This window comes from Hemiscyllium ocellatum, chromosome 22, assembly GCF_020745735.1.
Source record: "Hemiscyllium ocellatum isolate sHemOce1 chromosome 22, sHemOce1.pat.X.cur, whole genome shotgun sequence".
In the NCBI taxonomy this organism is placed as follows: domain Eukaryota; kingdom Metazoa; phylum Chordata; class Chondrichthyes; order Orectolobiformes; family Hemiscylliidae; genus Hemiscyllium; species Hemiscyllium ocellatum.
This window is the reverse complement of record NC_083422.1, coordinates 8517558-8543677: the sequence shown is the minus strand read 5'-3', so window position 1 is coordinate 8543677 and position 26120 is coordinate 8517558. Positions and strand designations below refer to the sequence as shown.

The 26120-nt window shown below is 38.3% G+C and overlaps 1 protein-coding gene across 4 annotated transcripts in view; it reads right to left on the bottom strand.

The window, feature by feature from the left end:
* Window positions 1–4483: 4483 nt before the first annotated feature.
* rhobtb1 (Rho related BTB domain containing 1) overlaps window positions 4484–26120 on the bottom strand; it is a 94328-nt gene continuing 72691 nt past the window's right edge. For all 4 annotated transcript variants that reach the window (XM_060842318.1, XM_060842319.1, XM_060842320.1 and 1 more), the window contains exons 5-10: window positions 22490–23475; window positions 20478–20596; window positions 15660–15810; window positions 13441–13529; window positions 7800–7905; window positions 4484–5940 (exon numbers count right to left, since the gene is read on the bottom strand). In XM_060842318.1, coding sequence (XP_060698301.1) covers window positions 5774–5940; window positions 7800–7905; window positions 13441–13529; window positions 15660–15810; window positions 20478–20596; window positions 22490–23475 — 1618 coding nt within the window. In that variant the 3' untranslated portion in view covers window positions 4484–5773. The remainder of the gene's footprint in view (window positions 5941–7799; window positions 7906–13440; window positions 13530–15659; window positions 15811–20477; window positions 20597–22489; window positions 23476–26120) is intronic.

Below are 26120 nucleotides of genomic sequence, written 5' to 3'. Positions count from 1 at the left end.
AAGAGAGGCCAAAAATTCCTTGGCCTTTTCCGGCGATCCGAAGTTATACACCGACCCTTCATGGTTAAAGCGTAGTGTCGCTGGGTAGCGTGAGGAGTACTGAATATTTATGTCCCTTAAACACTACTTCGCTTCATCAAACGCCTTCTTCTCTTGGACCAGAGCTGGGGAAAAGTCCTGGAATAACAGAATCTTGGATCCTTTATAGGTCATGGCTTGGGAATCTTTTCCAAGATTTCTGGAGGCTTCTAAGAGTATCTGCCTCTCCTTATAGCTCTGCAGCCGGAACAGGACCGGGCGGGGGCACTGGTTCGAACCGGGCCCGTGTATTGCAACCTGGTAGGCCCATTCCACCCTTACCTGGCCTGATCCAGCCTCCAGATTTAAAAGCTGTGGAAGCTACTGTTCGAGAAACGCTGTAAGCTGGCCTTCCTCTTCCCGTTCGGGAAGGCCCAGCAAACGAATATTTTTTCGATGATCTCGATTCTCGAGGTTGTCAGTGTGATTCTCTAAGGTCGGGACTTGCTGTTCGAGAGTCTGGACCCGATCCACGGCCGATTGTGCTATAGTCTCGGAGGTCGCGGCCTTTAGCTCCGCCCCTCTGACTCGGCGCTCAATTTCCTTTTGCAGCGCGGCCGACAGTGAGTCCCATCGGCTCTGGGACTCTTCAATGAAGGCATCAATCTTCGCACCGAGTTTGGAGATTATTTTCACAAGGCTGGCCACCATAGGTAAGTCCCCCGGAGCGGCTACGGACGCCTCTGCTGCAGCTGGAGAGGGTGGGGGAGGGGTTCCTGCCTGCTGAGAACTGTGGGATCCCTTCCCTTTAGCCAGTTTTACTGGGGATTAAGTTGTTTAAATTCAGTACTAAGCAACTAATTACATTAAGTAAAAACTATTTTGAATGATTTGGTGAGTATGGTGGAGGTGGTGACCCACTTTGCCCAAGTCTTGGGAGGAGCACTGTAGACTCAGACTTACTGGGTCACCGCCATCTTGAATCCCCCCACATTGTAATGTTGACCATCTACCATGCTTGGTCTTGGGAATATTGATCCAATGCTGAAAATGTGTTGCTGGTTAAAGCACAGCAGGTCAAAGCACAGCAGGTCAGGCAGCATCCAAGGAACAGGAAATTCGACGTTTCGGGCAGAGCCCTTCATCAGGAATGTTACAGAGAACATACTTTTACACAACATATTGTGGAGATGTTCAAGGCTTTTCATAGTCCTGCGAGATATGTGTCAGGACGACTGAACTAACATTTCTATGACTTTGCATCCATTTCAAGCTGTTGATGCTGTTCTTGAGATTTTGACTCAAGCTTTAACTGGTAGGGCAGTCCTTTTCAAGTCTCTAAACTCATGAATTCAAACCGAAACGTAATGCTAAGATAGGATGGATTGTCAGAATTCAGGGCTGCATGTGACTTGTTAATCACAGCTGGATACTCCAATTTAGTTGAGCTCAACCGAAAAGAGCAAATTGCAAGCAGTAAGCAGAACGCAAAGCTTCAGGCATCAATGAGGGTTGCAGAGATTAAAGACAGAAGAGATGTTTGTGGATTATTCCCTAGAAACGAAGTTTAAAATTTAGCATAGGTCTAACATAGCTGCAAAAGCCCCTTTCACATATCCAACTTCCAGCTGCAAGGAAAAAAACACACCATATGTTGTTTATATATATGTATTTTTATAGTCAACTCCTTACCTCTTCTCTACAGTTTTGACCTAAAGCTTTGAGGGTTTAGACAGGCAAAGAGCTTTAGAAAGGAAATTCCAACAATTGGGACTTTGACAGTCAAAGATATGTGTTAGGTTATGTAAAAGGCACGAATAGCGGAGCAACTAAAATTGGAAAGTGCAAATTGTCTAAATTGGAGGAGCGCATGAGTCTGGTATCTGCTGTAATGAATTAAATAGTGTTCCGTACTGTAACAATTCTATGATTCTATCTCAGGATCAGTTGTCTGGTGTAATTATTGAATGGAAGGGGTTGAGACAAGAAATGAAAACAATTTTAAAATCAGGGCGATACTTGTCTTGCTGCTTACTTATGATCGGAAATAGCAGAAATTTCCTGTAATGAAAATATTGAAATCGTAATTTAGCCATTTTATTGCTTTGCCTGGATGCTAAAGGTTGAACCAGACTGCAAGCAGTACTATATGACATGGTCATTAAAATCCACTTACTGCTCATGACAACCCTCGCCTGCATCCTTTCTCAGTTCATCAGCAGTCGAAGTTGCTTCAGTACTTTAGCCAATCTGGTGCCTATCTGTAACTCCAAAATATCACCCCATTCATCTATCATCGTTATAGCTCAATAAAGTTCTGAATTGCGGCTGTACAGGACATTGGTTAGGCCACTTTTGGAATATTGCATGCAATTCTGGTCTCCCTCCTATAGGAAGGATGTTGTGAAATTTGAAAGGGTTCAGAAAAAAAATTTACAAAGATGTTGCCAGGGTTGGATAATTTGAAATATAGGGAAAGGCTGAATAGGCTGGGGCTGGTTTCCCTGGATTGTCAGAGGCTGAGGGGTGATCTTAGAGGGGCATGGATCGAGTAAATAGACAAGGTCTTTTCCCTGGGTTGGGGTCAGTCCAGAACTAGAGGGCATTGATTTAGGGTGAGGGGGGAAAGATTTAAAAGGGACCTAAGGGACAACTTTTTCACGCAGAGGGTGGTGAGTGAATGGAATGAGCAGCCAGAGGGAATAGTGGAGGCTGGTACAATTACAACATTTAAAACACATCTGGTTGGGTAGATGAATAGGAAGGATTTAGAGGGATATTGGCCAAGAGCAAATGGGACTAGATTAATTTAGGATATCTGTTCAGCATGGATGAGTTGGACCAAAGGGTCTGTTTCAGTGCTGTACATCTATGACTCGAAGTCAAATTGTATTGAAATCATTAACACTCCCTCTTTCCAGAGTCTACCAGACCTGAGTTTTTCCAGCAATGTTTCAGATTTCCAGCATCCATAGTATTTTGTTTTTATCCTTATATTAACTGACCTATACTGCATTCCAGGCTGTGGCAATGCTACAATTTAAAATTCACATCCTGGTTTTCAAATTTCTCCATGGTCTCACCTCACCTTAGTTCTAACATTAGCCCTGCAACTCTCAGATCTTTGTCACCTTCCAAATCTGCCTTTTTCCACATGCTCAAATGTAATCTTTTTATTATTGTCAGGCCAGGTAAATCTCTCCAACTCCACCTCGCTGCTCCTTTACGATACACATTAACACTTACCTCTTTGACTAAGTAATTGATTAACTCACTGTTTCCACATGACGCCATGTCAAATTTGCTTGATGCTCCTACGAGGCAACTACTCCTGTTTTATGACATTATAAGATGCTACAGGAATGCAAGCTGCTGTTTTAGAACGATGACAACATTGCAAAAGTTGTTTTTGACTTGAATCAACAATATTCTGGGAAATTTACATCCTGGCATTGTCTTATTGAGAATTTGCTATTTATCAAGCAATCATTCTTGATCTTGGTCTTTAAGATTGAATATTTCAGCCATTGCTTTGTGACCCATGTGCATTTTCTTTTACAATGTAGTTTGTTTCTTTGATCGGCAGTTCCTGATTTTTACCCATCCTCTCAATGCTGACTTTCTGCTGGGACACTAGTCCTATAGAATTCAAAGTCTTCTCCCACCAATACAAAAAAATATTGTCTGTAGAAGCTAGACAGTGGGTGTGTAATTAGGTTTATTGAGTGGTGGGGTAATTAACTTTTACTTTCCCTTTGGTCAAACATAGCACACCATCTGCCTACAAACGCCTAACTTGGTAAACACCAAGTCCAAGACTGCTCAAGCCAGTTCCAATGTTTCTGGGACAACTTCTATTGCTTTTTGTTTCCTATTCTATGATTGTTATCATTTCCAGTTGTTGTGGAAGACTAGAGCTTTTGAAATCCACAGGCTAGAATAAATGAGGGTATGTTGCTAGGAATCTAGAGGGTTTGTGTCCTCTCAAAAAAAATAAAATGCCCGAGGATGGACAGTTTCAAAGAGTGTGTGTGTGTGTGTGTGTGTGTGTGTGTGTGTGTGTATTTATATATTTATTTCATATATATTTGTTTTTGCCCATGAGAAAAGTGACTAAAAGTAGACCGAACACAAGAGGCCCTTTTTTTGTTCTTTTAGGCAAAATTAAAAGCGTGCCAAGGCAGTATTTGAGGAGTAGTGTAAACTTGCCAACACATTTCCTTCAATCAATACTGCCAAAACTAAATTACACCACTGATCTGATTGTTTGCATGACCTTGATGTGCATATACTGTACTGACTGCTATGGTTTCTCTTCATTACAACAGTGACTACACTTCAAAAGTATTTCATTGACTGAAGTGCTTTGGAATGTCCTCCAGGTCACCAGAGACAAAGATTTATTTTACAGTCATTTCAATCAGAATGTGCTAACCAATTACAGTATTTTATTTTAAAAGCCACTTTACAGATGTAGCCAAGTGAAAATTTCCTTCATACAACTGTGAGAACCAACAGCACAAACATTACTTTTGTGGAATATGTATATTAGTAAGGAAATTATAACAAATGCAAAAGAAAAAATGATTAATCTTTTGAAAAATGGTGTACCGTTTCACATTACCACCACAATGCAGTCACACGCATTTAATTTTATTCTCGAAAAGTTAAAAGTAATGAGCATAAAGTTGGAAGGCAAAGTAAACTGTAAACCAAGTGAACCAGCCACTTGGTGCCTGGAGCTGAGGGTCACAGTAAGTTGATGTTACATTAGGTATTGAAATATAATTACTACAGAAAACAATTTTGGCAAAAATAAGATTGAAAACAATTTTAGTACATTAAAGATAAACAGAAAATGCTGGAAATATTCAGTAGATAGTGGACAGAAACAGGTGACCTTTCGTTAGAACAGTTGGTTTGAAAGGTTACTGTCCTAAAGTATGAAGATTGCTTTCCGCCCCACAGATGCTGCATGATCTGAATATTTCCAAATATTTAAAAAAAATTTAGATTTCCAGCATCCACAATATTTTGCTCTTGTTTTAGTACATTATTTTTCCACTGTCTAAAATAATCTGACTCACTCAAATCTCAAACACATCAAAACTTTACTGTTAAATAATGCATAGCTTTGGATTTCATTTTGTAAGCTAACATTTGGGGTATATAGTAACTGTGCAGATAATAACTACAGTGAGATAAATCAGCATGGAAAGGTACATAAAAAGAGAGCAGTAAACTGTTGAGTTACTCGTGTGTATTTAGGTCCATTCAGAAGTAAGTCACTTCCTTTCATGGATTAGTTACTAAGCCCTTCTAGTTAAATAGATTTACTAAAAACTAAATGACATCTTTGATTCTATTTTGGTTACAACAAAGATACATAGCCAACACCAGTACAAAAATAATTAAATATTTTATTTTGAATTAAAATGCAACAGTGGCAATTCTTTTTGCCGACAAATGAAGTGTCACTGTTGACAGGTAATCTATATTAAAAGTATTTTAAACCAATCTATAGGCACCACACGGGACCAGTTTGTAACAGCAAGCATGTGTGTTTTTTTGGACAAAGGGTTGTGCTTCAAATGCAACAATGATTGTTTAAATACACATGGCAGATTATCCCAAGACAGCCAGCCGTTTGTTTTTACAGTAAACAAGAGTTAAGAACACACTTGTGGGTTTTTAATCTACCTATTAATGCACAGGATGCCTGGTTAATTGCTAGAGTTGCTTTCTCCTGGAGATTTTAGGCAACTGCAGAATGGTGCCAGAAGCACCACCTGCGTTTTGAGTGATGCTTGTGGAAAGCAACCTCATCCTTCTCGCGCTCCTTTTTCACTCGCTGGTAATGGTCCTCTTCTTTAAGGTACCACACAGGTGGCCAACGGTGCTTTTCAAAATATTCCTGGTTTTCTAGTAAATAAAAATTAAAGTTACAAATCTGAACAGTTTATCTTAAGATTCTCATATAGAAATTCACTTAAAAAGGATGATAAAAACATGTTTTTAATCAGGGCAGTAAGAACAAAAACCTGAGTGTAAACCTTTACAGTTTTTGCACACAATAACTATTGGGAGTGAGAGCATTGCTGTCTGCCTAGGTTGAACAGCATTTGTAAAAATACGGCAAAGTAATAAAGTTAAAAGTATACTTGTGGCAAAGGAAACCAGTCTATTGTGCCCTCTGCAAGATAAGCTCAGTTCTACACCCCTGCCCATTCTCCATAATTCCCTGTAGCCTAATGTTTCCTCTTCAGATGTTTATCCAATTCACCTTGAAAACACACAAAAGTCTGACATCATCACATTTTTGAGCAGCGCGTTCTGGATCTGAACCATCCAATTTAAAAAAAAATTTGAAGATCAAACACAGGTTATTTAATTTTGATTGACTACAGACTACCAATTCTTAAAATAAATGAAAATAGCCAATGGTACAAATTAAACAAGTTAATAAATATAAACGAAGCGATTTTAAATGTTGACAATTAAACCATATTTACTGCTGGTCACTTAGTGGAGGAAGCAGTTGAATTGAGCAGTTGAATTTACAGAAAACAATTAAATCCAGTTAAACAATGCAACTAGTCTATAGTGTACATTAGATTGTTGATATCACACACATTGATCAACAAAATGGATATCATCTCCAAGGTAACCATTCAAAGATGTAGGGAATGATCTTTTGCAGGTGCCTTGGGCACATTCAGCTTCCATGTAATTAAAACTTTCAGTCAAATAAACATGAACTCAGTTCAGTAAGATACACCTGCCAGCGTAACCAGAAGAATCTTATCTATTTACTGTTTAACAGTAAGAGCATAGGTAAAAGGTAAAGTAAAGGTCACTTGTGTTATTATGCTGTCAGCTTTGAAGGTCATTAAAACAAATTCTACATGAAGTTACTTGCCCACTGGATTTTACAGTGAGGTTATGGCTTGGTGTAAGAAATTTGAACCATTTGTGAGTTAATTGTTTAATCATGCTGAACATGACATAAAATATAATATTCCCCTATTTAGCAGAACGTCTCCTCTCTCTTTTCTGTAAACCATTGTCTAATGGAGACAGAAAGCAGCTTTGCACAATCTACCACAGTTGTTCTCAAGCTCAATGCAGTAGGACTAAAATAACTAGCTTACTGCAGCATTCATGTCTGCAGCCATAGTTGAGAGAGCTTGTGACAGTGAGAGTTAAGGAGGCAGTTGACTGGACATCTTTGGGAAGAATCTGATGGAGCTACACTGAAGTAAATAGCCCGTAACCTGTTACTCTATAACTACTTTAGTGAAAGTGAGCTAACAGGTTGTAATTTTCTAGAAGATCCAGTGCCCACATATCCTGTGAATGTTTATGCGCATCAAGATACTGGGAATTCCAATTTCAGTCACTCCATATTAGTGCCAAACACACCTGGGTAAAGTATAGCACTTACTAGCTGTGGTTCCATGTTAGTCTCAGCCAACATTATACCAAATAACCTTAGATGTGCTGAAACATTATTTTCTAGGTTGTAACAACATGATAATTGATATCATCTAGTTCTCAATAAGAATAATTAAACAGCAAAGACTACTGCGTTATGTGCTTCATAGCATCTAAACAGTTTTAAATAAAACCAACAAAGAGCTGTTTTATTCTAATCAGTCTGGCTTAGATTCAAATACAGTGCCCAGAGATAGAAGGAGGGATTACTAAACCCCTGTATTAGCACGTCTCTGAAAATTTAATTAGCCATATGAGTAAACCAGAGTAAATATTTAGTTTCTTACCAGGGGATATTGCTTTTATCTCTTTCCTGAACTTGCAGCAAACACTGTTGTAGCTTGTACAAATGTGATGCAAACACCAAGCTGCCAGTTGATGTGCATTATGAAACTACAAGCATATAGAAAATGGAGAGAAAGTTTTAAGATCTGCTATAACATGTATTACATAAGAACATTTACATAGATATCTTATGCTTAGATGAGAAATGGCCTGTGCTTATCCTAGAGGAACTACATAAGCTTTCCTAAATGTGAGAGTCATTCCTCAATCCCTGCATATTTGAAACTGGAGTAACAAATAGTCAGACCACAATCTATGTCAATAAATGTAAAATTTAACACTGAGACAATTGAAGTTACAGGACAAAATGGAAGTCCTTTGTCACTCAACTAGTGTCATCATGGGGAGAGATAGAGCAGCAATTTCCAAGTCATATTTATTACTACAAAACATTTAGTCTGCAGACAACATGTATAAATACATTCGAACATATACACAATACAGCGTAGTTAATTTGCACTGCTATTCATGGATCACATGCCAATTTACTGAGTGTAAAATCATTACAAATATTCCTGAGAAATAGATTAATGTGCTATTCTACAAAAAAAATCTTAGGATTTACATGGTCCATGCATTCTCATTAGAATGTAACTTAGAGCTTTAGGAATTAAAATTTCAATTCTAGAAATAAGAATAAGTGTAATAGACTTTGCTGTTTCAGTTGCATTGAAAAGGTTGGGGTCATGTTGCTTTAAGAGGCTAACAGCTAGAAAGACAGAATCAGAAAGAACAAGTGGGCTTGCTAAGTTGAAAACATGGTGCAGAGAAATTCTTGTTTTGGGGATTAAAGCTAAATGAGTTAAAAGCTTTAAATGAAATCTGAAGGCCTCTAAACACCATTTGCTTCATCAGATCAATGAATAAACTGTAAATGAAAGATAATAGTCAGGTTAAGGTTAGCTCAGAGCATTAATATGGGTAGCATTTAAGAAGGTTCTCTGGTTCCAATATATCCAAGATTTTGTTGGGAAAGCTTAAATATAGCTTGGAGATGGGACAGTGCTGAAGCAGAAGATGAAATAACAGTTAGAATTTAGGCAAAGTCCCAGGAAGTGATAGCTCAATATCACAGAAAAAGTCTAAGGCAAATATAAACCCTGTTCATTATAGATAGTTCATTGCAGCTGAGAGTGGGGCATAAGAACCCACAAGTACAGGCAGACAACCGTTTATCCGAAATCCAAAAAGCTCCCAAATCAGAAGGTTTTGTCATGAAGTTTTTTTCCACCTCATTTACAAGGTTGTTTGGCATGCAAACAGCTAACCCAACTCCACACCCACTCGATACATGTCACTCAGATGTAACGTGGGTGGGCATGGCCCAGCACTGGCAGGCCTCAACTCTGTCTCAGGGCCTGTAGTACTCACTGTGAGTCTACTGTTCAGTGAGATTTTTAAAAATTTCACCATCAAACTGTCACTTTTTCCAAAATTTGAAAAATGCTGAATTCCGAAAACCGGCTGGTCCCGAGTGTTTCAGATAAAGGATTGCATACCTTTACTTACTTGACACAGCTGAGAAAGATTGCAGCTTAGAGAAATTAAGTGGAAACTCTATTAAGCTAGCTGTTTGCTGAAAACTGAAATTGTGGCGGTAATTGGATGTTTGGGAGCAGTTGGGGAAGCAGACCAAGTTGGAGAGGCTTTGGGAGACTACACCTTTGCAAGGATTCCAATTCTTTATCCTCAAAGGAGACCAAGTTTTAAAGACATTTAGTGACTCAGCATTAACGTTTGGCTGGGATCTATCTTGAACATGTTCATCATTTGAAATCTAGTCTGTGGGAATATTATACCAGTTTATTAACTTATACTTAACTCATGTTCATTCTGGTTATTAAGAGTCTAAGTTGATTTAGGGTCATTATCTTATTTAATGATGTATTTATTATTGCTTGTATTTGTTTTGTTCAAGTTTGCATAATAAAGGATTTTCTTGACAATTTAATTCAATCCTGGAATCCTGCTGTGTACTTTTTGAGTCAGTTTTTCTACATTCAATTATTTGAAAGATTAAACTGGCCTGAGAGACCATAAAGATACAATTTGTCCAATATCCTCATAACGGAGATCATAAATTGGCAATCTCATCTGGTATCGTCCATGATTCAAAAGTGCAATTGCTCTCTAAACAGAGCACAGAGTATTGGCAGTTTCAGTGGTGGACAACTACTGACGTTCCAATTACTCTGCCAGCTGTTACAAGTCATACCCCACCAAATCTAGTCAGCCACCTTGTTGTTTGAAGTGTGGCAAAGCAGGAGTTCCAATGGTAGCAGTCCCATAAATTGTTCATTCCGGAAGGGAGAACAAAAGAGCAGATTATTATTTAAACAGAGCACCTGTGTGCTAGCTTTGTGCTTTGCAAACAAGAAGCTGCAACACAAAGGGACTTAGCATTACTGTATGCAAAGCACAAAGCTAGCACACAGGTGCAACAGGTAATCTGGAAGGCTGATAGAATGTTGGCCACATCTGGAACACCGAGAACAGTTTCGGTCCCTTTATTCAAGGAAAAATATTATTTCATTGGAGGCAGTTTAGAGAAGGTTCACTAGGTATGGAGGGATTGGCTTATGAGCAAAGGCTAAACAGGTTGGTGCTCACTGGAGTTTAGAAGAATGGGGGGTGATCTCATTGAAACATACAGAATTTTTTAAGGGTTGACTGAGTAAATGCTGAGAAAGATTCCCCCCATGGGAGAGTCTAGGACCAGAGGGCATAGTCTCAGGATAATGGGGTGCCAATTTAAGACTGAAATAAGGAGGAATTATTTCTCTATGATGATTGAGATTTTGGAACACCCTGCACAGATAACAGTGGTGAGGAGTCCTTGCGTGTATTTAAGGCTGAGATAGACACATAAATTCTTCATCAATAGGGGAACCAAGGGTTATAGGAAAGGGCAGGAAAGTGGACATGAGGAATATAAGATCAGTCATGATCCTGTTTAACCGTGGATCAGACTTAAGGGCTAAAAGACCTATTCTTTTTCCTTTTTTTTTAATAGTCTTAATCTCAAAAGATAAAAACATTAACATACAAGGGGTAGGCATCCATACAATTTATTGTATTTCTGGATATCTCCCTCATGAGAGGTGTTCGGGTGGGGTTGTTAGTGAAAGAATGGGGAGCACCTTGCCACTGATCAAATGTGCACAGGTTTCAGCTTTCTTCTAAGCCTTTAAAAACTCAGACGTTCTGTACTTACTTCAGAGGAATCAGTTACTCTCAAACCGTTGCCGTTGGAAAAATCAAATTTGCAAGCCTCAGTTGTACCTCAGCTTCATACAATTCAGACATATTTAACATCATGCAGAATTAGAGGAACTGACAAGATTTCTACTGGATGATACAACTCCCATCAGTCTCTCAGAACGAGGGAGGCAGGACACTGGGCTGAGTAGAGCAATAGGTCTTCTACACCAACCAACCAATGAGACTTTGCATCAAACTGAATGGAATAGACAAATACCTCAGACTCCTCCTCATAACCCCATCCAGATTTTGTTATTAGAAATCAAGACAAGTTTAGGCTATTGGCACTTATGGGAGTTTTTTTTTATTTTACGCAGAGTCACAGCACAGATACAAACTCTTTGGTCCAACTCATCCATGCTGACCTGATATCCTAACTTAATCTAGTCCCAGTTGCCAGCACTTGGCCCATATCCCTCCAAACCCTTCCTATTCATATACCCATCCAGATGCCATCTGAACGGTGCAATTGTAACAGCCTCCACCACTTTGTCTGGCAGCTCATTCTATATACGTACCATCCTCTGCTTGAAAAAGTTGCCCTTTTGGTCTCTTTTAAATCTTTCCCCTCTCACCCTAAATCTATACACCTCAGCCTCCGACATTCCAGGGAAAACAGCCCCAGCCTGTTCAGCCTCTCCCTTTGCTCAAATCCTCAAACTCTGGCAACATCCTTGCAAATCTTTTCTAAACCTATTCAAGTTTCACAACACCCTTCCGATAGGAGGGAGACCAGTATTGCACACAATACTCCAAAAGTGACCCAACCAATGTCCTGTAAAGCTGCAGCATGACTTCCCAAAACCAATACTCTCACCAAAGGAAAGAATACCAAACACACTCTTCACTATCCAATTTACCTGCGACTCCACTTTCAAGGAACCATGAACCTGCATGGCAAGGTCTCTTTGTTCAGCAAGTCTCCTCAGGACTTTACCCTTAAGCCCTGCTCCGATTTGCCTTTCCACAAATACCTCACATTTATCTGAATTAAACTCCATCTGCCACTCCTCAGCCCACTGGCCCATCTGATCAACAACCTGTTGTACTGAGGTAACCTTCTTCGCTTTCCACTACACCTCCAATTTTGGTGTCATCTGCAAAGTATACTCTTATGTTCACATCCAAATCCTTTATATAAATGAAAAACAGTGGACCCAGCACAGATTCTTGTCGCACTCTGCTGGTCACAGACCTCCAGTCTGAAAAGCAGCTACCACCTTCTACCTTTGAGCCAGTTCTGTAAAAAATTGGCTAGTCCTCCAAGTGACCTAACCTTGCTCCCAGTCCACCATGAGGAACCTTGTCAAATACCTTACTGAAGTCCATTTAGATCACGTCTACTGCTCTACCCTCATCAAACCTCTTTGCTACTTCTTCAAAAAACTCAATCGTTCGTGTGATATGATTTCCCACGCACAAAGCCATGTTATGTTGACTATTCCTAATCAGTCCTTGCCTTTTCAAATACATGTAAATCCTGTCCCTCAGTATTCCCTCCCCAACGCCCACCACCGACGTCAGGCACACACCAGTCTACAGTTCGCTGGCTTTTCCTTCCCACCTTTGTTAAATAGTGGCACCACATTTGGCTAAAGTCTTCTGACACTTCACCAGTGACTATTGATGATACAAACATCTCAGCAAGTGGCCCAACAATCACTTTCCTCGCTTCACACAGGGTTCTTGGGGACACCTGATCAGGTCCTGGGGGTTGATCCACCTTTATGCATTTTAAGACATCCAATATCTAAATGCAATGGTTGCAACATTTCAAGCCCTGAAGATCTGCAATGCACGAAATTTGCAGAATACCTCAAGAATATTAAGGCAGTTTTCACTGGAGAAACATGTAATTATTAAAAGAAAACTACTTGCAATTATAAACTGTTCTTTCAGGACTTTACAACATCGCAAAACAAATTACATCCAATGAAGTACTCGCGATGCAATCATTATTGCAATGTAGGAAATGTGGCAGCTAATTTGGATAAATGTTCTTTGAAATAGTGCTGTTGTATCTTTTTATATCTAGCTGAGTAGCCTTGATTTAGCATCTTATTGAAAACATAGCAACTCCAACAGTGCAGCAAGTCCTCAGTATTGCAATGTGTATTGGTTCCACATAGTAATATGTCCCATAAATCCCATGTAATGTTCCTCATTTTACCATCTAATAGTATTGAGAAATAGACCAAGAAAAATGATTAAAATTAGATTTGCATTATAATTGCTTTCTTAGTGGTTTATCTACCATTCATGAGGCTCTATACCAACTGTCAGTAAAGTTCAACAACGTACATCACTAAGGAAATGACCTACTTGTGCTAGTTCCAAGTACGTCAACACTTCCCCATCAATATCATCACCTTCTTTTACAGATTTCAACAACTCCTGCACAGCATATTGTTCTGTAAAGGAGCAACATAAACAATTACATTACAGAGAAATGGGAAACAAACACAAAATTACTCAGATGATTATTAAATACAATACAGTCTGTTCTGATATAACACAATAGTTCCATTTGTGCACCATCTTGCGTTATAAGAAAATTGCGTAATAGCCAAGCCATTTAAATTAATGGGGCCTGAATCACATTATAGCCAATACAGGTAAGGAATGTTTGCATTTTATAAATAATGGTCTACATTCTTCAAATTGTTAAAGCCAATTTGCATTGAACAAACACACATATTAGCAGAACTGACTGTATAGTCAAATTCTACCAAAATAATCTGGAATGCTTTCAGCTGGTACATGATATTAAGGAAGTCATAGATGAACAGCACGGAAGCAGACTCTCTGGCCCAACTTGTCTGTGCCAACCAGACATTCTAACTTAATCTAGTCCCATTTGCTAGCACTTGACCCATATCCCTTCAAACCCTTCCTATTTATATCCCCATACAGATGCCTCTACCACTTCCCCATGTACCTCATTCCATACATGCAACACCCTCTGCATGAAAATGTTGCCTCTTAGGTCTCTTAAATTTTTCCCCCTCTCACCCTAAACCTATGCCCTCTAATTCTGGACTCCCCCAACCCAGGTAAAAGATCTCATCTATTTACTTTAACCATGCCTATTATGATTGTATAAACCTCAAGAAGGTCACCTCTCAGTCTCCGACAATCCAGGGAAAACAGCCGCAGCCTATTCAACCTCTACCTGTAGCTCAAGCCCTCCACCGTGGCAACATCCTTGTAAATCTTTTCTGAACACTTTCAAAATTTTACAACATCCTTCCAATAGGAGGGAGACCAGAACTGCACGTAATATTCCAAAAGTGGCCTAACCAATCTCCTGTACAGCTTGCAACATGATTTCCCAATTCCTAGACTCAATGCTCTGACCAATAAAGGACAGCATACCAAACACCTCTTTCACTAAGCTATCCACTTGTGACTCCACTTTCAAGGAACTATGAACCTGCACTCCAAGGTCTCTTTGTTCAGCAACACTCCCCAGAACATTACCATTAAGTGTATAAGTCCTGCCTTGATTTGCCTTTCCAAAATGCAGCACCTCACATTTATCTAAATTAAACTCCATCGCCACTCCTCGGCCCATTGGCCCATCTGATCAACATCCCGTTGTATGCTGTCTACTACATCTCCAATTTTGGTGTCATCTGCAAACGTACTATACCTATGTCCACATCCAAATTATTTACATAAATGATGAAAAGCAGTAGACCTAGCATTGATCATTGTGGCACACCACTGGTCACAGGCCTCCAGTTTGAAAGGCAACCATCTATTACCACTCTGTCTTCTGCCTTCAAGCCAGTTCTATATCCAAATGGCTAGTCCTTCCTATATTCCATGTGATCTAACATCATTAACCAGTCCACTATGAGGAAACTTGTCAAAGGAACCTAACTGGAGTCCTTATAGATCATGTCCACCATTCTGCCCTCATCAATCCTCTTCATTACCTCTTCAAAAAACTCAATCAAGCTACTGAAACATGATTTCCCACGCACAAAGCCATGCTGACTACCCCTAATAAGTCATTGCCTTTCTAAATACGCATAAATCCTGTCCCTCAGAAATCCCTCCAACAGCTTGCCCACCACCAAGGAAAAATTCCCACAAGCCCAATTCGTTCAGTTATAAAATAGAACATAGGTAAGTATAGCACACGATGTTGTGCCGAGATTTAATCCTAATGTAAAATATAGTAACTTAACCAACGCATCCCTCAAGTCACTGCTATCCATGTGCAAATGTTTCCAAATTCTCCAAGGCAAACATTGAGGAGGGAGAACCAAATGGAAGTTGGTCTAATTTGTACTACCTCCAGAGCATTCAGCTCTCCAAATCACCTTGGGTGGAATTTAACAGAACTATTCTCCTGCTTTGTTTTACAGATGGATTAAACAGATCCCAGCCTCCTGTTATTTACAGTACCAATTGGTCGAATAGCCAGTGCAACATCATTTTTGGAAGACTAATGGTAAAATATGTATTACTGCAATCTGAATTATTTCTTGCCTGATGTGTACATGGTTTCTTGTCCTTTCGTTAACACTGACCTGTCAGAGCCACAAAACGTGGAAGGCACAGTCTGTTTGCCAAGACAATCAGCTCAATCGGGTCAAGCTTTGAACTGAATGAGAATTGGCTGGTGTACAGGTACTCTAGAACTGCTTGCATACAAGCCTTGCTTGTGGTGGGAAAGTAAACCTGTAAGTGAAGGCAACATACTTTTATAAGACCAAACCTTGTTTTCAAATGCTGTATTATACATTCATGGTTAATAAAAAGTATTTATATATTATTGTATAAATGAAATTCTGAACCTAAAATGTGAATTAAAATCAATTTACAAAATGGTCATAAATCTATTCTGCACCATGAAAAATGTAAGACTCCTACTTTATTACATTAATCAAACTGGTTTAATCTGATACAGTAGAAATGTAATTACCAATGTTTGCAAACAGTTGTATGAGAATGGAAGTTGGAAACTGCCATTCATCACAGAGTCCTGAAGAAAGGTTACACCCGAAACATCAACTTCTCTACCTCCTGATGCTGCCTGGGCTTGCTGTGTTCTTCTAGCCTCCTGCCTGTCTATTCATCACTTGGGAGCATAAAGCTGGTATGCTAGCACATGGGACAATTCCTATGCACATGATTGTGACAGTGATGACCTGAACATATCTGCAACACTTTACAGTGAGTTTCTCATGTCACAGAGTACAGCCTGAACAGTTATTGTTAGATGTCTACAGTAATAACCCCAAATGATATCCAATTTTGCTATGACCATCTATTCAGGCAGATCCTATATCACCCTTTAGATGAAAAAACAAAACTCTCCTCTAATCAAGCATTTTAAAATCCATGGCTCCTGGTTATTCACCTCTCTGCAAGGAAAAAATGTCACTCAAATTTTGGAAACTTCAATGAAAACTCCTCTATGTTCTATAAGAAACAACCAACCTTCATCCAGTCTTCTTTTATTGCTGAAATTCCCTATTCCTGGCTATATCCTTGTAAATCTCTTCGATATCCCTCAAATGCAATCACATGCTTCCTATAATATGATGACTATTGTATACACAGTCTGTCTGTGCTACAGTGTTCTACACAGTTCTAGCATAACCTCCCTGCTCTCAGACACTCAGCCTTCACCAGTAAAGGAAAGCTTCTTGCAGGTGGTGTTCTTGACCATCTTATATACTTGTCGTACTAACTGTAGAGATCTGAGAACATGCAATCCAAGATCCCACTCTTTCATCTCAGAACATAGGCTCTTACTGTCCTCTGCCAATGCATAAACACTGATCTATAGATTGAATTCCATTGCCACTTTTTCCCATCATTCATATTTTTACTAATTTTCTTCACTATAAACAATATTGCCATTTTTTTGCATCATCTGCAAACTTAATAATCACGTCCCCTACATTTGATTTTAAATCATTCATGTATACAAAAATTAAGGAATCTAGTATTGAGCTTTGCAAAGCTCTATTGGATACATCCTTCCAGTCACAAATACTTAGGTCACATTTGACTCTCCAATTTTTATTTTTATAAGACACAGCTATCATTGGCAAGGTCAGCATTTGCTGTTCATCCCTAATTATTACAACTCATTGCCCTGCTTAGTTAATAGTCAACAATGTTATGGATCTGGAATCACAGGTAGGTCAGACCAGGCAAGATTGACAGATTTCTTTCCATAAAGGACATTAGCAAATCATGCCGGTTTTTACAACAATCGATAACAGCTTTATGGCCATCAGTACTAAAGACTAACCTTACATTCCAAATTATTTGATAACTATTTGAAAAGTTCTGAGCAGGGAAAAGGCAAACTTTGTGAGGATAGCACAACGAATATGGTCTACATGGTTATTAGCAAGGCATTTGTCAAGGTTCCACATAAGAGGCGGGTTAAAAAACAAAAAGCTTTGGGCTCCATGGGAGATTGGCAAATTGGATCCAAAGTGACTTAGCGGCAGGAAGCCAATAGTGGGCTTTTTCCAATTAGAATACAGCTCAGACCCCAGTGGGGTTCTGCAGGGCTCAGTACCTAGTTCCTTGTTTTTTGTAGTTTTTATTAATGATTTAGAAACAAACCTAAACACAAAAGAAGTTAGCAGATGGGTACATGATTGACAGTGAGGAGGAAAGCTTTAAACTGCAGGAAAACAGATAGTCTGCCAAGGGAAAAATGAAATTCGATCTGGAGAAATGAGAAATATTTTGAGCGGTGCATCAAAATGAGAATGCTCGACAACTGGAAGATACTTAGTAGTACAAGGAAGGAGTGCACAAGAGTTGCAGAAGACCCTTTTAAGCATATATTCAGAGAACTTTAAAAGTAGCAGGATTGGTCAATCAGGCGGGTAAGGCAGCATATGGCATGCTTTCCTTTATTAATGTAGGCAGAGAATACAAGAACAATAAAATTATGCTAGAACTATACCCAACACTAGTTAGACCATAGCTCAAGTACTACTTGTAGTTTTGGTCACTACATTACAGCAAATGTACAATTGCACACCACTTGGTGCAAAAAATTCCTATGAAGGATGGAAAAAATAGTTATGAGGCAAGATTGAATAGGATAGGTTTTGTTTTCTTGAAACAGAGGAGGCTGAACAGTAACTTAGTTGAGGAGTAGCAAAACATGAGGGGCTGAGTCACATTAAATCTGTGCCCTCCCTTCTTTGGCTTGTCTATTAAGATAAATTGGTCATCCCTATTTAAAGTAAGTGGTGAAGGATTTAGAGGGGAGATTGAGGAAATGTTTTTACCAAGAGAATGGTAGAATCAACAGCTGGGATGTTGTCAGTGTGCACAGCCAGTTTTTATATGCATTGATATTTACATCTTAGTGGGTCTGGTTGGTGGTATACAAGATAATGTATTATATAGTACAGGAACCTTTAGGAATGTATTTCTTCACAAAGCAACTATGAATGAGATGATGAGAAGGGCAAAATAAAGGATTTTGTTTTCCTTCTATTCAAATTAAAGCCTTCAGTTGCAAATCATTGACTTCTTTGATTAGTTGCAAGTGGACAGCTCTCCAGTACTCCTGATTGAAGAGCTCTCTAAAATCATCTTTATCATCGTAATCTTCTACAGCTTCAGGATGTAATAGCCTTTTTGCTCTCCATTTTGCAGGATGTAGTAATCTACATTGACATTAGCTGGGCTGCAGTGCAGTCTACTCTAGATTTATGAAAATTTCAGAATGCCCATAGGCAGCTTTATTGAAATTCATATAGACTAATGTCTCAATGTATTTATTAGGAGCCTTACTAGCACAGGTCTTCACAATAAGCCCTGTTCACCAATGAATTCCCTTAATTGAGTTCTAAATTAAAAAGGATGATAATGGCAGATTGGATTATTATAGGAGCTTCCTGATAGCTTCCAGTGGAGTGGGTGTTAATATGTGTGACATATGATTGGAATCACACACATTAATTGGACATCTACTGAATGAAAACCTTACCTGATCATAAACTGAAGGTGTTGTTGAATGAAGATTTCAGTAGGACACATGTTCTCTTTTTTGCTCCTTCTACCTGTGGGAACCCTGACATTCTAATGAAGTAGACTTTCAATATATTGCTCCCCAAGTATTAAATACAAGGTGATAAACTGAGGTCCACTTAAATAGCACAGTGACCCAATTTTTATATAATAGTATGCTTGTGATTACACAAAAGTCCCCTCAAACAGCTTGAAAGGATTCAATAGCAACTGAAAAAAAAAACAACTTGGGTCACTTTTCTTACTGTAGGCAATGTTGTTCTCCTGGTAGAAATGGGCTCCAGGTATTCAGCCAGCAGTTGACCAGAGCTCTGGGGGAAGTGACACCTTCTGAATCAAAAATCAATATGACATTCTGGGTCCATAAACCCTGAGGAGAGGGTACTGACGTGTTAGAACCAAAAAACTTTTCTTGATGCCACATTGTAGGAGCCTCCAATGCAGCAACTTCCATATCCTCCTCTTCAAAACACAGGAATGGAGGGATTCCCATTTGGAAATCCACTCCCCAGCAGCAAGTTACTTTCTCAAGTACTTTTTATAAGAGGTCTGGAGAAGTCTTCATAGGAATTCTAGAGCAAGAATCAACCAAAAGTAATCACTGACTAGACAGTTTTTGCACTCTCCGGTCAGAAAATCCAAAATGGCCTCTCCCTGTGATATGCACCATTGGAATAATGTTGTGCTATTCATTCTGGACGGGGTCTTAAGAGGCCAGGTTGAATTTTGAGAAAACTGCACCAAAACAGAGGGTCCATGACTATCTCTATTTTTTAATCTCTTTTGGGACAGCAGGGAAATAATGGAAACTGAAAGGATGGTCCTCACTTTATCAGGTTTTAATGAGGTTTGTAGTGCAAGATTTTTGGGGACCCTACTGAGGCAGCAAGATCATAGTGGCATATTTTACTGCTTTTAATACCTCAGTGCAGCATAAAAAAAACAGATACGAAAGAAGAAACAAAAAAGAAAATCCAACCCTGGACATCAGGAAGATACTTAGCATCAGAGTGGAGCTTGCTTCCTTCATGTCTATGTAATTAAACTGACAGAAGAGGCCATAATCAGAAAAGGAATTCTTGGAGCTCCCCACCACAGAGGCACAAAAATTAAGTGTAGGCATTCCCACCCCCCACTGCACAAACAAAAATCAGCTAACCCAGCAGGCTATAAAACCTTCCCTGATTTGCATTGCTCAGTTGCTCATTCTAATAGTTGGGAAGCCTTGAAACAAGTCACAGACATTACAATGTTAATCTTTTATTCTAACTTACAATACAAGATTATAACTGGCTCATATTCTCTAAGAATGTAAAGTTCATTGCACTAACCTCTTTATTTGAGCTCTCCAGAAAAGACCCTCCAAACATAGCTGCCATCCATTCACAGCTAGAAATCAACAAAGACTTGTGGCCATTAATACTCCCATCTTCTAATTTAAGCATTACATCTGCCATTGAAAGGTAGAAAACACAATTGTTGCTAACATTGTAACTGCAAAAAATCTAAATGTAAAACAGCACATTCTAATTACTTTCTTCCAAGCAGTAGTGACAAGAGATAATTGAATTTTGCATCTGGTACAGCTATAAATGTTTCAGATCGTTAGTCCTCAGACACCATGGCACCAAGAATAAAATTATTAAAGCAAATTAATTTCTCAACATTCCATCCATTACCATGACTGATATTTAATATCATGTTCACTATTGAAGAAATAAAATTTTGCATGTACACAGGTATTCTCTGGAAACTGCACTATTTACTTTATGAAAGGTCAACTGTATGGGTTTTAAATTGTTTTGTTTAGTTCCTTGCAATGTTTAAATGAAACCAAAATGCGGCTGATGCTGGAAATCTGAAGTAAAACAACAAAAAAACGCTCGAGAAATTCAGCAGGTCTAACAACCTTGATGGAGAGAGAAACAAAATTAACATTTCAAGTTCAAACACTTTTCTTTGGAACCAAACATTTCCAAAGAGTCATATCAAAAGAAAGAGAGGAGGAGACTGTACACAACTAAGGCAAGCCAATCACTATAAATCTCTAACACTGACACGATAGCTGCAATGTTGAACCAAGCAGTTCTTTTGCACAACTTACTGGGGCCAACTGTCTCATGGGCTGATGCCTGTATGGGCTACATGGTATTCTTCATTTATATAAATGAAGTATAAGGGGTTCTTGAGGCACAGTGGTAAGATCCCTACCTCTGGGCCAGATGACCCAGGTTCAAGTCCTACCTGCTGCAGATGATGTAACATCTCCGAACAGGTTGCTTAAAACATCTATAAATGATGCCCGCACCTGGGGAATCAATGCCAGTCAGCATCTAGTAGTGCTATGTGAATGGATTCCTCTCCTCCCTCATTTGATCTTATACAAAGAACAAAAAGCAGAGTAAACCAGTGGAGGAGGTCTCACATCAGGTCACTTCAGATTCAATTAGAAACAAACATACAATTAATACCATGTTGCCTGTTCGCACAGTTCTCATGAAAAACCAGATGGAAACCTAGCCTGCTTTTTGTTGGGTAAGATCATAAAACATTAACGTACTTTTGCTCCTTTCAGCCTTGCAAGCATGCCCAATAAGATCATGACTGATCTGCTTGTGGCCTATGTTCCATGTTCCTGCCTCCCCTTCTTTAATTCTTGATTCCCTTGTTGATCAAGGGGAAACAAAAGTAGTACAAGCAGAAACATAAAAACTTGCATTTTTTTAAAAAAATGCTTTTTAATATAATTAAACCACCCATGACATTTTACACAAACATATGGAAAAAACTTGACATTAAACCACATAAGGAAATATTAGGCCAGATGACCAAAACATAGGTCACCGAAGTAAATGCAAGAACCATTTTAAAGGAGGAAAGTAAATTAGCATGGTAGAGAAGAAATATATGGAGGAAATTCCAGAGCGTAGGATCTAGGCAAGGCAAAGGCACAGACACCAATATGTTTGATTCAAAGTGGAGATGCACGAAAGTCCAGAGTGAAAAACAAACCATCAACACAAAAAGTTTTACAAATTCTGTTACCAGCTGAGACTGAATCAATAGACAATGAAGAATTATGTTACTTAAAATATGAACATAGCTGGCTAAACTTCAAATTGCTTTAGATTTTTCCAAATTGATTTTCTCTGAAATTAAACTTCTTCTTGCTGCCTGTTAGTCTAATATTAGAATTACTTATTGATAGTAAATGTAGTTATTTTCAAACACAACCTATTCTTATAGAATACTGATTTGAATTAATTTAACAGAGATAGACTGCAATTTTTTTTTGTAGGGCTGCAACAGAATACACAGATGGTTAGAAGTTGCAAAACCTTACCAGAAAATGTTCCTTTTGCTAAGCATTCCTTTATTCGGTTTGCTTTCCTGACATGAAATGCTTTTGTGATCTCCTGATTCATAAAGGCTTCTTTATTTTGAATATTTTCAACCATCATACGCAAATCAAAAACTTCCAAAAGTTCTGCTATTTGTGCAATTCTCATCAGATCTTTCTCATTTTCATCCAGCTGTCCTGTGTAGAGAAATCGTAAAACAGCTTCGAAAGGCCCTGGCTGGATTGAATGGTCCATCTTAACAACTGTCATGAGACCTCTCCTCTTCATTACAGGGTTCTCCAGGTCTTCTTCATGAATATGGTTAAAGGCTTTGCTCCACGAAGACAGTGATCTTCCTGATGGTGTTTCCTTCATTTCTGAAGATTCATCCTCGTGTATATTCATTTTCAAAGTGCTATCACTCTTAGATGTTCTCAGAATGGATGGTATTGAACCAACACTGATCTCACTATTGTCGCCATCTGTGTCAAGGCTTGAAGTCCTCATCAAATGGTCTTGGCCTAGTTTTACTTGTTTCTCATTTTTCTCATTGTGTATCTGAGATTCAGCAGTTAGATCCAACAAAAACAGGTCATAAAATTTTGATGATGAGGTAGCCAGGTATACCTTGTGAGCATAGATTTTAACCTGGTTCTGGAGTATAAACATAACATCAGCACACAGTGGATTGTCGAGCAGATGGCTAGGTTTAAAAGCACTCACTGGATTATCTGGAATTTTCATTACTGGAGGTGGTGGTTTAGGTGGTAGGAATGGTGCCTGCAGTAAAGGCTTCTGCACCTTCTTTAAATGAGATTTCCAGAACTGAAGATGTCGCCTAGAAATCAGTGCACCTCTGACGGCATTATCAAATACATCCTTGATGCCAAACTGATCAAACACACTTGTTTCATAATAGGGAATTCCAAGTTCTTTGGCTACTTCTCGGCCCTTTTCAGGAGGTAAAATGTCATTGGGTCTTATTGGTCTAGGGTATAAAACACAACATAAGGCAATTATTTCAATTGCAAATTTGCTGACACAACAGTTTCCTGTTTTTAAAACACTGAAGAAATTTCTCATATAAAGAAATTTCTCATGGTGGTACATAAACTGCAAGATTCTCTTTCTTTTACAAAAGCTCTTGCTTACTGTTAATAGTGATATTCACTTCATCAATGGAAGCTAAATATATTCATTTAAATGAAAATCCTCATCACATTTGACAGAGTTACAAGATGTCATGTGAGTTAATGAACTTCTACAAGATATATGGCTTTGTTAGGAAGCTTCTGCTATTCAACCCAAAATATTAGTATTGCATTTATCCTCCACATATCATTTTCTCAACCATAAGCAATAAAACAAAATCCTCTTCCCTGGATAGAATGGAAAGGTATTTATATTCTCTTAAGTACAGCACTACTTTTACAATGCAACATATTGTGCAGTTTCTCAGTCTGCTCTCTATTGGTACACCAAACAATGCAGTACTGTTATACAAGAGAAAGAGCACATTTCACAAACTAGAGTTGTGTAAATTTAAACTAATGATAAGTAATGTGTATTTATTGATTAAATAGCCAAAGTGCGTACTATATTAATATTCAGGTGAAAGGCAAATTGCAACATTATAAAAGTGCGTGTGAAACAAATGATCCAAAATCTTTTCAGAAAGCATTTTAGATTGCTTCTCAAACAGTGGAGACTAAACATAATTTGAGAGTAAATAAGAATAAGCCACCTTACACAAAGAAAAGGGACAAAGACTCAGTCTAAGTAGAAAAGGGCATCATGATAGGTAGCAACATATTTAGATTAGAAACTGTGAAAATCAAATGAAGCTGTTTGTACCATATAAACAAAAATCTTTAAAACAAAACAAAATGCAAAAATATATTTTGAAGTTTTAGATTAAAAGTATTTTGTGAAAATCTCAGCCTCACAACCCTGTGTTTAAAGAATTCCTACTCCCAACTGGAAAGAATGTATTTATGCTTCCTGAAACATAATGCTTGTTTTTGGAATATCATACACTGCACATGCTTACCTTGGTAAACAGTAAATCTGATTTCTACTGTTGAATATTTTACTAATAAATGCTGAAAAATGCACCTTGAACGATGTATATAGTAGTAAGTATTGCAAAAAACTGAGAAATTACATTATTCAGTGGAAGTTAGTATGACAAATAAAATATTACAGTAATATAGTAACAACTTTTTAAAAAATTGTCAACATGATTAACTACAGTATAAAAATGTATCATTTTCCAAGCCCTTCTTTCAAATGGCTTGTAAGATTCATGCATCTTTTACTCCATTTTCTAGCTGGTCTCAAACAAGTTAGCCATTAAGCTCTAGGTAATTCCATCAGCAGATTTCTCCTAACTACTGACAATAAAAGCTTACTCAGTTTAGTTGAGGTTTATGTTCAAGCCACACTGAAAATCTGAGTAACACACTTAACTTCCCTGTTTCCTAATAAAAATCCACCATAAATACATTTTTGGCCCTTTTTGTACAAATTGCAACATTCCCATTAAATGAGATTGCTTTGGCTCTATTCTGTTTAGTGTAAGTCAGTGAGCTTATAATGTAACTGCCATGTATTGTCAAAATTCATCAAAATTGTTTTGTGTCCGAAGTACATCAAAGGACCCCCAATTTATGTATATTGGTGTGACTCATGCCTATTTCTGCCTGGAGCACCAGATGCCTAATTCAAGACCCCTTCCAAAATTGTATCAGAAGCAAAAAATGATCAGACTTTAGCCAGAAGTTTCAAACTTGGTAAGTTCCATCTCCCTATCATCCTGTTCAATCTGAAACAAGACTTTATCAAGTTATATTAACACTTACATTATATGGCTTCAAATGTATAGAGAAATTCAAATGAAAAATTGGCTGTCATCTGTAAGTTTAAGCAAATTGTTTTGACATTGTGACTGAAGAGTCACTAGTGCATGTAACAACCTAGATAAAAGCCAGATTTACACAGACCAGTTGTTACGTGAGAGCAGGCATGTTGTAAGGCAGCCAGGATTAAGTAATTTGGTTTATAAATCGATAACTGGCTTAGGCGTCTCTCAAAGAATGCAGGGATATTTAATTCAGAGACTGAATAAATGCCAAAAATAACTTCTATTATGGTCAGCTGACAAAGGCAAAGGCAATCAAGTCATCAAAAGGTCAAGTGAATTTGCTCCTATCTATTTCTATTAATAGAATTGGTTGAAAGTCTTTATTGCGTGACAATTAGAAGACTCAAATTCATCTTCAAAACCAGCTTCTTTAAATTTTAAAGAAAAAGTTGATATACACTAAAGAGGATCTTCCAAACTCCTCACTGCACTACTTAATTCTACAGTCAGCAATTTTCACCACTGCCAGAAATAAGTCCATATTTAAGCATATTTATCAAACAGGACAGTGGAATTGTCAGTCTAATATTTTATCTAAAGAATAGCAGTCTGACAATTCAAGACCATGTGCTCCAGTCTCTGGAGTGGGATCTAAATCAACAAACTCTAACTCGTATACAAAATTACTACAGCTAACATCAGTGAAGACCAGGTTTAGCTACCCTTGACTGTTCCCACAGTCCCTTGGTGATATGGCCTTTTAACTCTTC